This window comes from Zootoca vivipara, chromosome 13 (genome assembly GCF_965207765.1).
Source record: "Zootoca vivipara chromosome 13, rZooViv2.hap1.1, whole genome shotgun sequence".
Taxonomy (NCBI): domain Eukaryota; kingdom Metazoa; phylum Chordata; class Lepidosauria; order Squamata; family Lacertidae; genus Zootoca; species Zootoca vivipara.
Genome location: NC_142596.1, coordinates 8,480,462 through 8,498,861, shown reverse-complemented (window position 1 = coordinate 8,498,861; position 18,400 = coordinate 8,480,462). Strand labels below are relative to the sequence as shown.

Genomic DNA, 18,400 nt, shown 5'->3' with positions numbered 1-18,400 from the left:
CCCTCTCATGCAGTGCACTGTGACAGCTTTAACGGTCTTGTGATTTTGGATCCTTTGGGCTTGACAATAGCTGAGTAACCAATCTTGCTGTGTCCAAAACATTAAGCTAGCAACGTAGCATTAAACTCTCACTTGTCTGGTGAGAAGGGACCTGGGCTGCAGCAAGGGAAGGGTGGCACCTTCCCTGTGCATGCAGCAAACCATGTAAATCATGTTTCTCCTTGATAGTCGAGCCTGTTTGCCTACAATTGGATCGCCTCATCTGCTTTGTGACCAGGTAGCAATCTCACAGTCCTTCACATTTGTAAAGAGCATTCTAACAAAGACTTGGTGGACTCAGCAAGAAATCTCAACTTTGTTGCAGCCGGGTCAGCGGTGGCATTTTTATGCTTCATCTTGCGTCTCAGTCAGGCACCACTATACTTCTGGAGGTGCTCACAATCGGGGAACTCTTAGTCACAAAATGCACCTGGAGCACTGCTAAATTCGAACGCTGACAATAAAGGATGAAAAAGTTCAAGTCAGTATCCCAAACAGCCTACACATTGTGGCTGAACTTTATGTTAGATGTCACTGACCACAATATAACACCTCCACATCATACCACTAGTATAATGAAATGTTAAGGAAAGAAAGCAAAAATAAAACACCAACAGCACCCCAACAAATGTGGAATCATAACATTATTGAACTCTTCTAGAAATTAAGAAATGCTTAGGGAAGCAGGGGTTCCAGTGTTACTTTCCCCCAGATATAAATTTAGGAATTCATAATCTATCTTTTGTGTAGATTTGCCAATACAAATAATAAAATTTACATAAAAGATGGAAAATTCCTTCCTCCTGGTTCAGTTCCTGATCAATACAGTTGGCGACCATTTTGTGAACATCCAATTGACATGTGACCACCAATGCACGGTTCCTTTTGGACTCAAAAGAGAGCAGAAAGGGGGGAGGCGTAACAGATCCATAACAGGGCAGAGCAGTTTTATGCAAGCTCCTCTAATGCATGCAGGGGTCAGAAACAAAAACCCCATGCAAAATGGTCACAGCCTGTGTAAAGTGTTGAGAGAATCATTTTTCATCTCCCTGTGCTCTCAACTAGCTGATAGTTCCTGGCCTAAGAAATGATTAAATATAATAGTTGGCAATATCATGCCATTATACAAATCTATGGTGCACCCCACACTTGAAATACAGTGTACAGGTCTGGTCGCCTCACCTCAAAAATAATACGATAGGGCAACCAAAATGATTGAGAGAATGAAGCAGCTCCCCTATGAAGAAAGGTTACAACATTTGGGGCTTTTTAGTTTAGGAAAAAAGATGAATAAGGGTAGACATCATAGAGCTGTATAAGATCATGCAAGGTGTGCAGAAATGGGATAGAGATATGCTCCTCCCTTTCTCATAATACTAGAAGCCATGGCCACCTAATGAAGCAAAATGTTGGACAATTCAGACAAAATAAAGTACGTCTTCACTCACTACACAATTACTACACAGTTCACTACCACAAGATGTATTGATGGTCACTGATTTTTATGAAAATCAAATCCCAGGCAATATCAGAGTGAAGCCAACATATGTCTACCCATTAGGGGCCAGCAATTTTATTCATGTTCCATCCTGAAGTTTGGATAAGGCAAACTCTGGACCCTGGTGATGTAATTCCTTTTCCCAGTGATGCAAACTTTCAACCCGTTTTCCTTGTCACAGTGTGGGGTCTAACCGCCATATTCTTTGATATATCTGAGGGGGTTAAAGCAACGGTAGGGAGGGTTCAATCAGTGATAGGGAAAATTTCCCATAATGCCTCAGTCTCAAGAGCATATTTGGAGACTGCACCCCTCCACACAACTTCTACCTCTGGAAGTAGGGGGGTGGGGGGAGTGCAAACTATCATCAAGTGGAGAGAGTTTAAGTTGCAATATGGCCCCTGGGCCCCACTCCTCTCCCAATAACACCTTCAGGGCATCAAGAGCCTAGAGGCATCATAAATAGAGAAGGCATCATAAATAGAGAAGAGCCAGTGAACATCTTCTTGGTTTGCTTTTAGCAGACCAATTTCAAATTGGCCATGGGAGCGCACCCATCACTATTATATATGCCAACTGGTTTGTAAAAACAGCATTTTCTAGATATAAAAACCAAACCACTTAATTACATGCAAAGTTTATTAACATAGAAAGTGGTCTTGAGATTGTTTGTTCAGGAAGATAAAATCACCCTTTATCCAGAGAAGAGACATTTCACAGATAGGTCTGGCACAATATCCTGGTAATACAATATAAAATTTGAGTATATTGTATTTCTATTATAAGAGACTCCACATACCATCAAACTGTTCCTAGTATTGTTGCCTTCTTGGATGACTTCAAATCCTGCTATCACGGATCTTAAACCATCAATATTTTCAATTGGTCATCAGCATCTTGTCATCAAATAAGGCAATTCCATCCACTATATTATATGAAAGATATTCAGGGATGTGGAATCTTACACAGTGTTATTTTCAACATGCATTAGAAATTTACATCAGGTACAGCATCATTGTAGGGTACTCAAAAAATACAAGAAAGCACTATATAGAGAAAAGAATAGTACTTTGGGGGAAAGAATCTGAAAGGTAATATGAAACTTTGGAAGGATGAACCTATGCTCACTAGAATCCACACCATTGGCTTCAAATGAAAGGTTTCCTATCACCATTTCTGCAGATCTGAATATAAGAAACTAACAGAAAAGCTTCAACTTTGATGAACAGAGTAAGACATTTTGTTGTGAGACCAGGGATATACATTCCTCAATATTTTGGAGACATATGGGTTTTACAGTTGAAAAAAATATTCAATGAATATATAGCAATATAGTGAGTGAATATCATAAAATTGTCAACCTGAATCTGCAGATTAAGTAAGAAATCTTCCCTAGCTCCTGAAAATAATACTATTTCACATTATATAAGTGAAACATAGATGGATGTGGAGTCTCACTATAAAAATATAGACTTTTCTTCCCATGTTGAACTCCTATGTGAGAAGCAAACCTTTCCTGGACCTAACCATTCATGTATAGGATGTAGCTTTTATTCTATGCAAGGAAGGTCTCTCCTGGGAATCTTGTTTTCTGAAGCATATTCTAGAGAGGTGCCAATGTGCCATACACTACTTACAAAATTCGGTCTTCATCCACATCACAGAAACTAATCCAATGAGACAAAGAATGAGGCTACTCAAAGGAAGCTTGAACCAATATGGGGTAGTGGTTAGATGGTATACCAGGGTTGAAATTCTCTTTCAGCCATGAAGCTTACTGGGTGATCTCAGGCCAATTACTATCTCTCAGCCCAAGCTACCTCATGGGGCTGTTGTGAGAATAAAATTGGGAGGAGGAGAACCATGCATACTACCTTGAGCTTCTTATAAAGAGCTAGGAAATAAAACAAAATAAAACAAATACATTTTATTATGGTGTGTGCATATAGCTATAAGTGCAGTCATCAACTGAATAAAAAAAGCTGCAAAGCATCTTCAGCTCAGGATGGCCCTAAAGGGTATGTCAATGTGCAAAGGTCATTATGTCCTAAATAGACAATCCTTGCTTCAGCTGTAGCACATTTCAAAGAATTTTAGATAGAACTGATATTTTAAATTAGAAAGCAGACAAATCCTGATGAAATGAGACTGTCACGAGATTCCGGGGGGTCTTTCCCCCACAATCTTCCTTTCTTTGCCACTTCAGAGGGCACAACATGAACTTGAAAACAATCCACAAGAATCCCATCACAGTAACAAGGACAGACACTGAATTGGAGGCTGCTTCCTCACATCCTATCTTTTCATTGCTAGCTACGAGGCATAAGCCCGTCTCACACAAGCATTTCCTAAAGGAGGGGCTTTCCCTGTCCTGGTAGTATAGTTCTGTTGCCTCAGGTCCCAAGATTAATGTTCTACAGCACCTACTATAGCTATTATCTCTGCTCTGCCTGGGAGCAACCTTTATGGAGCAGGAGAATATATTGGTATGCCCAGTAATCAGTGCTGCTGTATCACTTCCTCTTTTCTTTTCTGCAAAATACAATGAGGAAGTGCTGAAGAGCTCCCTTCAGCATGGCTACTGACAGAATATCACAGGACATTTTGACAACTTCAGTTTTTGGAGTAGCTATGAGTATGAAAAACGTATTTCATAGTGTTTTTTGTATTGTACAGCATTAATAGTGGGTATGACCCTCCGGTAAAAACATCTGCCCTATTTTCAGACAAAAGGAGATAAGCATTTGAAGCCACTAGACTGGACAAAGCTCCACTAGAATTAAATATATTGTCCATACCTCTAATGCCCCTTCAATGGTTCAAATATAAGTTTGTTTCACTCAAATTTACACCAACAAGTTGCAAGACTCATGATGTCACTCATCGTGTCACTGCTCCACATTAACAGCATGTAATTTAGAAGTCATTCCTTTTCATAGCAGCAAAGGAGCGAGCCCCTACCTCAGAATTCTTCCCTCCAATATCCCTGGATGTAGCTACAGAAAGAACAGAAACTATGGAACATGTCACAGCTGGATATTAGACACATCTAATGGTTACACATGACCTCACAACTGCAAAAAGACACACTTTGATCATACAAGCATCAGCTCTCATTAATGTCTTAATGCAACTTGAGTGATTTCACAACCTAGTGGCCTCTTTTCATGCTTACCAGCAAACAACAATGAAGAATTTGGAATACTTGCTTCAGATAACCAAAAGGAATCATTTAAAGGGGTACATTTCATTTAAAGCATCTGTACCAAATCCTGTCAGTTGTCATGGAAATATTGCATTTTAAGGAGTATTGGGGTTTCTTTAGTCTACTAAGATTCATTGCATGCTCATGTGAAAGATGTCTAGTTATGCTTCAGAAATTGTGAAAAAAAGTTTATAGGAAGATTTTCTAGTGAAGCTGGAAAGAGTCCTAATGAGCAGAATGGTTTGTTGTATGCAGTGCTAGACACTAGCGCTGAGCCAAAACTGGAGAAGAGGGATGGCAGCTTCATGAAAAGCTTGCTCAGATTTGAAAAGAGGGGGCCCCTTTTGGCTATTTTTCAGGAAACAGTGCAAATGGGCTGAACACTGCTCAGAAAACAACCCTGGATTACCCATGTAATTAGTAATGGAAACCTAGTCTTCATGTGAATCTAGTGGTGTCACTACATAACTAAACCTAACTGGTTACAACGCACCAACAGTCACATGCATTGTGTGATCCCAGATTGGCTATGCTGAATCAGCAAAAACAAAATGGCGAAAAGCCATGTGGTGATCAATACATATAGCTTCTTTACTGAAACTGATGTACCATTTTAATTTACATGGTTATAATAATGATAAAAAGATTTGCTCAACGTGTTTGTTGCATTTGTATTTCATTTTGTAAGAAATAGGTTGAAGTCTACCATCTTAAAGGGCCTTTTGATGTGAAAAGGATTTCTAATTGAGCCAGACTTTTTATTTTATGCATTACTTTATGATTTAATCAAATGGTATTTGGGGGTACTTAAAAGGTAAACGTAAAGGGACCCCTGACCATTAGGTCCAGTCGTGACCAACTCTGGGGTTGCGACGCTCATCCCGTGTTATTGGCCGAGGGAGCCGTTGTACAGCTTCCAGGTCATGTGGCCAGCATGATAAAGCCGCTTCTGGTGAACCAGAGCAGCACTGGAAATGCCGTTTACCTTCCCGCTATTTATCTATTTACCTATTTATCTACTTGCACTTTGACATGCTTTTGAACTTAGCATACCTCTAAGAGATTAAACATTTGATGTTTGTGTGCCCAGAAATAAGCTCATCTGATGAAACAGTTGAAAAAGATGTAATTTATGATTTAGGCAAAACTGCATAGCCTGTTGCTCTTAACTAGACAAAAACATGACTGTTGCTCTTAACATGACAAAACAAGAGTACACAGATCTGCATCTTCAAATCTCACCTTATTCTTTGTTCCCACAAACCAACATGGTCTTCTGAAGGAGCATTCTCCTTGCCCTGATCATTCAAACACTGTTAGTGTAAAAAATGTATACTGTATATTCCTGCGTATAAGACTACTTTTTAACCCAGGAAAATCTTCTCAAAAGGCGGGGGTCGTCTTATACACCGGGTCGTATTTCTTATATAGCGAGTATATCCCAAACTCTATATTTTAACTGGAAAAGTTGGGGGTTGTCTTATACGCCCAGTCGTCTTATACGCCAGAATATATGGTATATTGCCCCTTCCAACCAAGTCCCAAATCTGCATAGCCCTGTCCTGGATTCTGCTTCTTGCTTAAACTGTGATACAGAACATCGTAAGTGTGTGACTGTTTCAAACTAGCTTTTTATATATATATACCAGTAGACTAGCAAAATGTCTGTACAGTGGTACATCTGGTTACGGACTTAATTCTTCCGGAGGTCCATTCTTAAGCTGAAACCGTTCTTAACCTGAGGTACCACTTTAGCTAATAGGGCCTCCCGCTGCCGCTGCGCTGCCAGCACACAATTTCTGTTCTCATCCTGAGGTAAAGTTCTTAACCCGAGGTACTACTTCTGGGTTAGCGGAGCCTGTAACCCAAAGTGTTTGTAGCCTGAGGTGTTTGTAACCCGAGGTACCACTGTAAAGTCAAACCTCGGTTTACGCCTACCTCAGCAAGCAACCGCCGTGGACCCATAAGTGTTTACATCCAGGTTCCATAGCGTCGGATGTGCAGACGCGATCTGCGCAGCTCGCGCATGCACAGAAGTGATCTAGCGGCGCTTCGCGCACGCGCAGAAGCATGCCTTCGGCGAGCAACCGCCTCCGCGGAACGGATTGTGGTCGCAAACCGAGGTACCACCGTATGTGTGACAGATTCCTGGGAGGGTCACATCATGCAGGGTTCACATCAGCAAAGGTTAGGGCACTCAGTGTCAGAGCTTACGGACACATTTTACCCTAACTGTAGCTTCTGCACAACCTCACCCATGTTTCACAGTCACATAAGAGTGTGACAAAGTTTGGAACTGATTTCTGGACAGGTAGGGGAGGAAAGGAGAGTTCCAATTCTTATTCTTAATGACATATATACCCCACCCATCTGACAGGGTTGCTCCAGCCACTTTGGGCAGCTTCATCTAACTTCCACGCCACAATCCCTTCACCTCATCCATTACTCATTTTGCTCTCTCTGCAGTCTTAGAAAGTCAGCTATATAAACTAATCGCCAAATGGCACCTTAAAACTAGGTTGCGGTCACCATAACAAAATATCTAGGCCCCATTTTCCCCCAATGGAATTTGTTATTATTATTCATTTCATTTCTATAGCACTTATATTTTAAAGAAAAAAAATCTCAAAGCAGTTTACAACACATTAAAACATCAAATAAAACAATCCAGAAAAAAACAAATTCAAGCTTCAAGTAAAATATTTCAGGTCCTTCTCTAAGTGACATTTTGCTTTCTCCATATGTATTTACCTACTTACCATATTTTTCCGTCTATAAGACACCCCCATGTATAAGATGCCCCCTTTTTGGGGGGGACTCATTAAGAAAATGGGGGAGACACTATCCGTGTATAAGACACACCCTAATTTTTTTGACATTATTTTTTAGGGGGGGGAACTGTCTTATACACGGAAAAATACAGTAATTTATATAGCTGCCCCATAGCAGAAGTACTCTAGGAAGCCAGTGTGGTGTAGCGGTTAGTGTGTCAGACTAAGCTGAGAGATCAGGGTTCGAATCCCCACTTCAGTCATGAAGCTCACCGGATGACCTTGGGCCAGTGACAGCCTCTTAACCTACCTCACAGGGTTGTTGTAGGTATTAACTGAGGAGCGGGTGAACCATGTACTCCTTAGAGTAAAAGGTGGGATATAAATGCAATGAATAAGCTCTTCTGCTTACCTGCTTAAGAAAGCTGGAGGGGCCAGCCAGATGGAGATGTCAGTTGCCAATCTGGCATCCAGAGATCTCCCCATGGTCACAATCGGACCTGTGCCAGTCACAAAACATGCCTGGCACCTGGGAAATTTCAAGTACTGTCTCTTTGTTATAAAGGCAACAGCTACAGTGATGAATGATGAATGTGTGAGGAGAGTTCTTTCACCTATCCACTTCTGCTTCACTGACACTACCAAAGAACAAGGGAAACCATCTGGGGTGGCTTGGCTCTGGGAAACACTGACCTCAATGCATATCCCATCCCTCCCATATTGCCCTTTTGGCAGAGGACAAGAGCACCCCAAATTTCTAACACAGGAGACACCTGTACATCTCTGATCAAAATGATGAACATGAAGAATAACTCAAAATGCCTATTCTACCATTCAACTACTAAAATTGTGAGATTGGATACAGGCATAGCCTAGAACAATCAGATTATTACTGAGGTATCCTTTTTTGATTCTCCTTAAAAATTGCAAACTCAAAGGGTAACCCTAAATCATGGGATGTCAAAACTTCTAGTAGCCAACGCATACTCCCCCCTCCCTAAATTATAAGTCAAGGCACACATACAGCGAAAAGGTTTACTCCGAGTATGTCTTGAGTAAGAATTACCCACCATCAAAAGAGTCCACCACCCAGTGGCAGGCATCTGGCTGTGTGCCCAAACCGAAAGAAGCCAAGCTCAGAGCAGTCACTTATGAGCCAGACAGCCCACCTCCAAGAGCAGGTAATTCTGCTGCAGCAGAAGGAATAAGTTCCTTCCCTGCTAAAGCAAAAATACAGCAAAACTGCCCCCCCCCAACCAGGGAACCTCAATGGAAGAAAAGACACCCAGGACAGTAACTCATGCAGAAGCACAGCAGTAGCCCCTTCCACAGGTTGATGTGAGGAGGTCCACAAGAGCCTATTTTAAAAATTTGTTGCACCACACTAATAGCATGTTCATGCCAAACTGTGTAGAAATTGCTTAGTGAAGCTATGATACCCAAGATTTTGACTACTGTATTGGGGAAGACATAGCCAAAGATACATCAAGAACTTATAAAAATGTGACACTTATCCAAACAGTCAAAGCTTGAAACATGAAGGCAAAGCAGAACATAGAAAACAAGCTGAGCATAGGATAGCCTGCTGGGCTGTTGGGATTTCATTGCCTTTTTACATATTTTGACTCATGCCTTGATTTGAGAGTTGGGAAACTTCCCAGAGCAGCCAGGAACATGCATCATAATAATGCCTATTTTTAATGTTCTACTTACAAAACTGTTCTATACCCATATTCATTGACCACTGATAAAAAACAGATTTCCTTAAATTGGTGTTAACTTATACAGCTACACCCACATCTCTTTTCCCACTTCAGAACTTTTTTCAAATATGCTTCAATCCACTTTTCATCTCAATACCTTCAGATAAACCATCACATCATAAGGCACACTTTTAACAAAAACTGAAATGGTGTTTTAATAACTCCAGTTTAGTATATCAATACTTTGAAATTTGTAATCCTCCAAGACATTTGGCAAAACAACCAACTCATTTTGTTCTTTACAGACAGCACATATAACACATTAGCCTACATGTGAATCTCAGTCTGAATTGCATATACATATTGTAAGATTCCCCCCCAGCAAAATAGAAAAGCAGCTACTCTTAAGTCAACTTTCCCTGTGCACATACAGTTTACAACTGCACAAGAATATTGCTAGAAAAGTTATATAGCTATCATTTCTACTAGTAGTACTGTATTCAGATTCACTTTCAATTGTTTTGCTATTGGCCACAACCACAAAACACAAATGTAAAACATACCAAAAAGTTAACACAAAAAACCTATACAGTATATGTAAAAGGTGGAAAATCAAACCAATGAGTAGCATCAATTTCAATTACATATTCAATTCAGCATATTAGCACCAGTAATTGAACAAAGATCGTGGGGAGTATATTTCAGAACACTTTTTATCTCAATATTTTTGGAATACGGTAAGTAAAAAGAAAATTAACCAGCTGATTTCCCCCTCAATATCTTAATGTCAGTTTTATCTAATTAAGAGCCGTTCATGACTATAATACTGCACCTACATAACATGCATGGCTATGTTACAGTATGTTAATCAGACTGTTAGTGTACCTTATTTATGATAGTATAAGCAGCCACCTAAGGGTCCAGTTTAATAACTTTCCAGAAGCATAATCCGGCTACAACCTGATTGTTTGGAATAAGCATCATGGAGCTCAGTGCAATTTGCTTCCAAGTAAACACACACAGGATCCCACTGATGTAAGCAGGACCTAAGTACACACTGCTAAATCCGACAGAAGTTAAAGCACGGTTCATGTTTATGGTATTACAACTCACACCCACTAGCGGGGGGGGGGCAAGAGGAAGGGCACTGTGGACAGTAGGCTGGTTGTCTTCTTGAAAACATCTGAGGCTCCTTGATTTTAAGAGAATTTCTCTCACCAAATTCAATTACTACAGAGAGAGAAAGGGGAGGGGTAATTCTGGCGAAGTATTCATTGATGAATACCAAATTGAAGGGATGGCTTTGCAGTGGCTGCCTCGCCTTCCTGTACAAGGTAGTAAATGGCACCAGCAACTGATTACTACGGAGGTGTGCAGTGGCCTCTGCTGGCACATTAAACGTGTCCAGCAGTGTGAGACTCTTACAAGTGGAACTGACCTCTTTTTAACAAAGCAAAACAAAAATCCCAGCACAAAAGAGGAGGAAAAACACGCCGTTAAATAAGGAGGAACAGATTTGTGTCACACAACCTATACAAAGCTGCCTCGATCTCCAGGTTTTTTTTTTGTTTTGTTTTATTAGGCTAGCAGCGACAAAAGACCCACACTAAAAACAACACACAGGGAGCAGGACTGGGGAAAGGAGGGGGGGGGGAAATCACTGCCCACTCCTAGCGCGCTGCGCAAGGCCACTCGCTATCTGCGGCAGCAACAGACCCTCCACAGCCACCCCTATAAATACTTCCTTTGCTCAGAGGCATGCAGGACAGGATCCCGTTGTTGTTGGCGTGTGTGTGTGCGCGCTGTGTTTTTCTTTTTTGAGAACGGGGAGGGGGCGGGGGGGGAAGAGGAGAGAGAGAAGGGAATTGCCCCCTTTCGGCGTAAGTTATTAATTAAAAAGAAATCGCAGACCCCACCCCCCAAAAGCACCGAAATGCCCTCGGCAACACCATGGCTTATTGATAAAAGCTGGAACTTGACGCGGTAGTAGCCCTCCTTCCCCACATGCCAGACAGGCAACCCCCCCAAAAAACAAAAAAACCACCACGGAGGGGGTGGGGGACACACGCAAAGCCTTTTAAAAGGGGGGAGGGGGCCACAAACCAAGGCGCGCGCAGCTTCTCTTCCCCCCCCTCTTTTTTCCTTGCTCGTTCGCCCCCCACCTCCCGGCCTGAGGGTCTCTCGCTCGCTCTCACCTGCGGGCGGGAGGCTCTGCTGCTGAGGCGAAGAGCTGCTCCTGGCGGCGGCGGCGGCGACGCTCGACTCCGGGCGCTGCCCGAGGAGAAACGCCACCCAGAAGGAGCCGAGGAGGAGCCGCCAAGGGGCTCCATGCGCCGCCATCGCTCCCCCGCTAGCCCCGAGCCCGGCGAGCGGGCGAGAAGCGGAGGAGGAGGAGGAGGCGGCGGCGGCGGCTCCCTCCTTAGTGGCGGCGGCTGTGGCAACTCCTCCTCAGACGACTCAGTCACAGGTCCTCCTTCCAAGGCGCCCCAAGAATTAAAAGGAGAAGGGGGCAGAGGAGGCGGCAGCGGCGGCGTTGTTCGCCGGTTTACTCCATGGCGGGCCGGTCCCAGCGCCGGGCTCTGAGCGGGGCTCCTTTTCCTTCTCTCCTCACACAAACACACACACACATACACGGCCGCCGCTGCGGCGGCAGCAGCAGCAGGAGGAGCAACAGCGCGCGCGCGCGCGCGTTCCCGCGCACCACCACCACTCCTCCTCACTCGCCGCCGCTCACGCGACCAACCGTCCTTCCCCGCTCCTCCTCCTCACACGGCCGCCGCGCGCCGCCTCCGGCCATCGTCGCGAGCGCGCACGCTGAGCTGACAGAATTCCAAAGGAAAGGAAAAGGGGGTGGGGCAGTCCAGGAGGAGGAGGAGGAGGAGGAATGCGCGCGCACCTCCGCACGCCACGCGAGCCGTGTGCGCGGAGCAGCAGCAGCAGCAGCTCCTTGGTACTTCCCACCTCTCTCACTCACTCTCTCCCCTTCCCCCCCCCCTTCACGGACATTCCCGAACTCCGCCTCAAGTGCGTGAGTGAGAAGGAAAACCCGGCACGGCGGTTCCCCTGTCGCGCTTCCGACGTCCATCCCAAAGGAGGGGTGGGATGGAACGGGGAGAAGGAGAGAACGTTGGGGGGAAAGGATTCGACGGGTGCCGTGGGAGCGGGATGCAAAACCCGCCCTGGCTCCGCTGTAAATAGGAACGGGAGGGCTTTAAAAAAAAAAAGGCTAGGAGACCCGGCGGACTTGCAAGCCCGATCTCTCACGCTCGGTTTACTCAGAAGTAAAGGAGCCGCTGGGTTCAATGGGGCCTTGCGACGGGGTGGCTGGGCTTGCAGAGGAGGCTGTCCTGCGCGCACACTTGCGTGTAGAATGAATCCCCCCACCCCATTGAAGCCGGTTGGTTTGCTTTTGAGTAAACGTGCCTAGCCCAGGATTGGCTGCGGTGGAGGGAGGGAGGCGGCAGCGAAGGGAGAGCTGCGTCGGGAGTCTCCGTACCCCGCTCGGTGCCTCCTGCTTACCAAACCGCATCCTTTCCCCACATTGCCTCCTTTGCAGGAGAAACCGAACCGAACCACCGCAAGCAATCCCATAAGAAGGGTGCTTGATGCTTTTTTGCATTTCCCTCCGTAAACCGAGAACAAAAATCTGCATCTTTGTTCACAGCTATAAATGTCTCGGGTTTTTCTTTTCTTTCAAAGGCATCGTGTCACTCTGCATATTGGTGGGAGGGCAGAAGGAAGCTGCTCGCATGCCTGTCTGTGGGCTTCTTATCACCTATCTGTCTATTTGCTTCACTCATTTGTTGCCGCGTGTAATCAGAATTCCAGGTGATATGCAACAGTTGTATGAAGCTAAAATTAAAGTATGGCAGTAGAGGCCCAAATCACGTGTATGGTACATTGATGGACATAAGAACAAGCAGGTCACCTGCTTTAAATACCTGGGTATAGCTTTTCAGTCAACCGGGAAGTAGGAAAACCCATGGTGACTACGTTGCAGGGAATGCTCAGAGAAGTGCTAATGCCATCCTTAGGTATCTTAGGTCCAAAGGTGGACATTAAATACCAGCAGCCCTCAAGTTGTTTGAGGCCAAATTGATTGCACAACTGTTATATGTCGCCCAATTAGGCCCCTTTGCCAACTGTGCTCCATTAGAATTGGTGCAATCCAAATTCTTAAGATCAGCTTTACAAGTACCGTACCTAAATATGTGTCTAATGCCACCATACGCCTCAAAACTGGATTCATAAGAATTGAGGCCAGAGTGTGGCTTGCCACACTTAATTATTGGCTGAGACTAGCCTTCCTTCCGAGCGACCTTGCTTCTTTGACCATTAAAGACGATTTCCAAAACACATGGAAAGGAGCAGTGGAAAATATAATAACACCTTTAGGTTTTAATCCACAGATCTTACTTGCCATGGGGTATGAAGAAGCAAAAAAACAACATTAAACAGTCGTAGATTCAGAACGACAGGCAGATCTAGCCAGATCCCCAAGATTCCTAATTAGTGAAACTAGAAGATACTTGACTGCCCAAATGCCATACATAGCCAATCTTGAAATACCAAAACAGTGAAGGGCTTTTACCTTGGCCCGCTGTCAGACTCTCCCTTCAGCAATTCAGGAAGGCCGCTATAGGAAGATACCTTATGAGGAGAGGAAATGCCCATGTGGCTCTGGGCAGCAGGAAACAACAGAACATGCCTTTCTTTATTGCAAGTATTATATAGACGTTCGAGCCAGGTTTATCCAGCCCATCCTATATAAGTTCCCTGGGCGTTCAGAACCACACAACATCTCCCTATTACTACAGGACATAGCTGCCAAGTTATCCCTTTTTTAAAGGGATTTTCCCTTATGCTGAATAGGCTTCCTCGTGAGAAAAGGGAAAACTTGGCAGCTATGCTACAGGACGAAAGCCCAGAAGTAACGTATTCAGTCACCAGATTCTGCGCTGCCATGATAGATATTCGTCAAAGGATGGTCTATGATACAAATCAGTCCTAAAATGAAGACCCATATTGTTAGATCTGTATTATTGAAGCCCCATCCCATATAGCTGTTTAACGAGTCCTTTTAATCCCTCTATTAGTTTTATCCACTCATTATTTATGCTTCATCAAGTATTTTATGTATATGTTTTAATCTACGGTTGGTTTTTGCCCCCATTTATTTAATAATTAGGGACCCAGGTGGCGCTGTGGGTTAAACCACAGAGTCTAGGGCTTGCCAGTCAGAAGGTTGGCGGTTCGAATCCCTGCAACGGGGTGAGCTCCCATTGCTCGGTCCCAGCTCCTGCCCACCTAGCAGTTCGAAAGCACATCAAAGTGCAAGTAGATAAATAGGGACCGCTCCGGCGGGAAGGTAAACGGCGTTTTCGTGCACTGCTCTGGTTCGCCAGAAGCAGCTTTGTCATGCTGGCCACATGACCCGGAAGCTGTCTGCGGACAAACGCCGGCTCCCTCGGCCTATAGAGCGAGATGAGCGCCGCAACCCCAGAGTCAGACACAACTGGACCAGATGGTCAGGGGCCCCTTTACCTTTATTTAATAATTATTTGCTTAGATCCATATTGCTATGCTATTTATTTAAATGTCTTGTTTATGCTGGTCTGTGACTGAATAAAGTAAATTCATTCATTCATTCAACTATGGCAGTAGATGGAGCAGGGAAGAATGTGTTTGTGGTTGGTGAAGTCACAGCCCCCAAATGGACGGGAACTCCCTTTTCACCATAGCACACTGGTTGAAGTGTCCTGTTCTGCATGCAGATGCTCCTATGCTCAACCTCAGCATCTTCAGGCAAGGCTGGGAAATATCCCTGTCAGAAATCCTGGAAGGCCACTGCCAGAATAGGCAGTACTAACTGAGCTAGATGGACCAAAAGAGTGGCTTCCTATGCTCTTTGCCACCTCTTCTCTCTCTTTCTCTGCCCCCAATTCTCCCCCATCCTTGCCACCTGCCTGAGATTAGGTAGAGGGCTGGCGGTTGCTCACCCCTGCTTTTGAGCCTAGCTGCAGAGCAGTCTCAGCCAGTAGATGGAGGTGTGTCTTCTCCCACACTGGCTGGAGGAAGGGAATGGTGACATTTTAAATAGCATAATTCATAGAATTTTAGAGTTGGAAGATGTCCTGAGGGTCCTCTAGTCCAACCCCCTGCAATGCAGGAATCTCGACTGGATCATCCATGGCAGATGGCCATCCAACCTCTGCTTCAAAACCTCAAGGGAAGGAGAATCTACCACCTCTGATGGGAGTCTATTCCACTGTCAAAGAGCTCTTACTGTCAGGAGGTTCTTTCTGATGTTTAGTTAGAATCTCCTTTCTTGTAACTTGAAGCCATTGGTTCAGGTGTAAGCCTGCTCCATCCTCCATGTGAGCAGCGGTGATAACTTGAAGTGGGGGAAGAATCCCGATAGTTAAAAACACCTGTGATTTGGTTCCGACTCTTAAATCCCTTTCTGCTCTTTTCCTTCTAGAGTGGTGCTAGGTGAAACATACACAAGAATGTTCTTCTGTCCTCACCCCTGAGGAGCAGGAGATAATTAGGCCTATTTCACACATGCATATTCATTACTTGAGTGCCTCAATGAAGTATCAGGTTATGACTTGTCCATGTCAGTGAGCCATCACAGATCAAAGACTGAAGAAGGAATTCCCATATCACTTCTTATCAGCTCAAAACATTTGCTAATCTGCAGTCTGGTATACTCATAGTTGAAGGTGTCCTGAATATTATTTCTTAAAGTCTCATAATCTTACATGTACACTTTTTACATCTAACTCTAACGCTTCAAAACTCAGAGCACAAATTGTACCTCCTAAGGAAGGCAAGCAACAGTGAGCCATCAATGCCTCAGTCTGTAGAATGTTTGTGGAAGTTTCATTGCATATTCAGATACCTGGTTTACATTCAAACATACCTGTTTTAAGGCAAAGCTCCAAAACTCAGTGCAGAGATCCTGCTTCTCACACAGAAGGCTCCAGGTTTAATCCCCACCATCTCCAGGTAGGACTGGGAATGTATCCCGTTTGGAATCTTGGAAAGCCTCTGCCAGTCATTGTAGACCAGTGTTTCCCAACCTTTGGTTTCCAGCTGTTTTTAGACTACAACTCCCATCATCCCTAGCTAGCAAGACCAAGGTCAGGGATGGTGGGAATTGTAGTCCAAAAACAGCTGGAGGCCAAAGGTTGGGAAACACTGCTGTAGACAATGCTGAGCTAGGTGAACAAATGGTCTAAGTATAATAATGGAACAATAATTATTCAATGGTCTAAGTATAAGGCAGCTTCTTATTTTTCTGTCAGGTTTTTCTGATTTGGAACAAGCTTTCTTTTCCCCCTGCCTCCACTCCTGCTATATCATTTATTACTTTTTTTTCAATCAGACCATCCCAAAGGAGCCCAGGGCATCACACAACACAACAGCAAAAAACAACAACACGCTTTTATTTTTTATAGCAACCCAATACCCGCGTAGCTACGTAATAGCTAAGTAATGTCAAGGATGCCAGGACAATATCTTTCAGCCATCAAATGCCTGGGTAAATAAGAATGTTTTAAGATTGCAGCTAAATGTTAAAAATGAGGGAGATGGAGGCACCTCACCAGGGAAGGCATTCTGTAAGCAGGTAAACACTACCAAGAGGGCCCTGTTGCCAGTGCCGTTGTGTTGGGGGCCACAGGGGCACAATATTGTTAGGGATGCAAAATTTCAACACCCGGTGCTGCCTCAATACAGCTTCATGCTTCCCTCGCTGGGCTCCATTAAAAACAGTTTCTCCATGTGAACCAGGGAGTGACCTCTCCAGACGACGGAATGACTCTTCCTATCTCTGTGGCTGCAATCTCCTAGGTGACGTGAATGCCGTTGGGCAGTTGAATGTGCATGAGTGCTACATCCATTTCCCTCTCACCCCCTCTGTGTGGCCCCGGGTGCCAGCAACCCGCGCTATGCCACTGCCTGTTGCAGACCAGTGCCGGCTGTGAAGCAGCACCCCAAATATGCATAGCCTTCTATGCTGTTTCTCCCCACTTTACTTCAAAATGAGCTGCCTACTTTGGGGTTCCTGCAAACACCCTGTGTGATATTTTGCTCAAATGTTTATTTGATGTTTTTTATTAAAATAAATACATATATTTGCACATTAAAAACTGGGTCCAAGAAGGCTAAGGGTCTGGTGGTTAAATGACCAATGGAAAAGCCAGCAACCACCACTGTGCACAACCCTACCCTGAGGAGGGGGGAAGCGGCTTTGGGACTGACCTAAAGGCTAGGTACTGAATGCTGCACCAATCTGGCTTCTGTGGGCGGGTCCCCTTCAGCTGAATCCAATGGGGCCAATTGCTCTGCTTCACTGGAGGCCTTAAGGCCGTGGCTCTGCAGCCATTCACTATAGATGCTCCAGCTCTGGATTTGCTTCATCAAGCTAGTGGTTAGAGTTAGACGCAGGCAGAAGGATGATTTGCAGTACATCAGCAACAATTTCTGATTTGCAATTGTTTAACAATAAAATGCCACTTCTTTCTTAATTAGGCTGCTCTAATGAAGAAAGCTTGGGGAGGGGATCGGGATTAGATTTATGTGTGAAATGACTGAGCTCCATCTGGATACTGTAAACAAATTCATGGGCTGAGCACATGCACAGAGGCATCCTGTTTCTTAATTCTAGGAGCGTGTCTGCTGTACTAAGCCCCTATTACGCACCTGGCTTCAGTGGCTAGGGGGGTTATAATCAAAGAACTACAGTAAGTTGTTTACAGAAGGCTGATATCTGCCTGCCTCTGAACTAAATGTCCTACACTACAGCCTCCCCTCCAAGTCTAACATAGTACCATTGCTGAAAATGCATAATGTGCATTTCCACAATAGGCTCAGTGCTAAAATTATAGCAATGTGCCCTTAAAAGAGCCTAGAGGAGATTTTCAATAGTACCCAGGAATGTGTATGTAGGTTTGCAGAATGGAATCAGTAATTTACTGAAACAAATCTTATCAACCTGTGATTGCAACCCACAACCCCATTGCCTTGGGGCAATCCCATGAACTCCTCTAGGAACTCACTCAAGCTACTAAAGAGTGAGTGGGGTCCCTGGATTGTAGCCAAGGAAACATTCACAGGGGAAAAGTTCACCAAAAATAACTGAAAGAAAGCAAGCAGACCAAATAACAATTGCAGCGTA

At 44.3% G+C, this 18,400-nt stretch overlaps 1 protein-coding gene across 13 annotated transcripts in view; it reads right to left on the bottom strand.

The window, feature by feature from the left end:
* NEO1 (neogenin 1) overlaps positions 1–12,168 on the bottom strand; it is a 121,663-nt gene extending 109,495 nt beyond the window's left edge. For 8 of the 13 annotated variants that reach the window (XM_060282965.2, XM_060282960.2, XM_088657043.1 and 5 more), the window contains exon 1: positions 11,412–11,956. In XM_060282965.2, coding sequence (XP_060138948.2) covers positions 11,412–11,556 — 145 coding nt within the window. In that variant the 5' untranslated portion in view covers positions 11,557–11,956. Of the gene's footprint in view, positions 1–11,411 lie in introns of all 13 variants that reach the window. The other 5 variants (XM_088657044.1, XM_060282962.2, XM_088657045.1 and 2 more) reach the window with 1 other exon arrangement.
* Between the last annotated feature and the right edge of the window lie 6,232 nt (positions 12,169–18,400).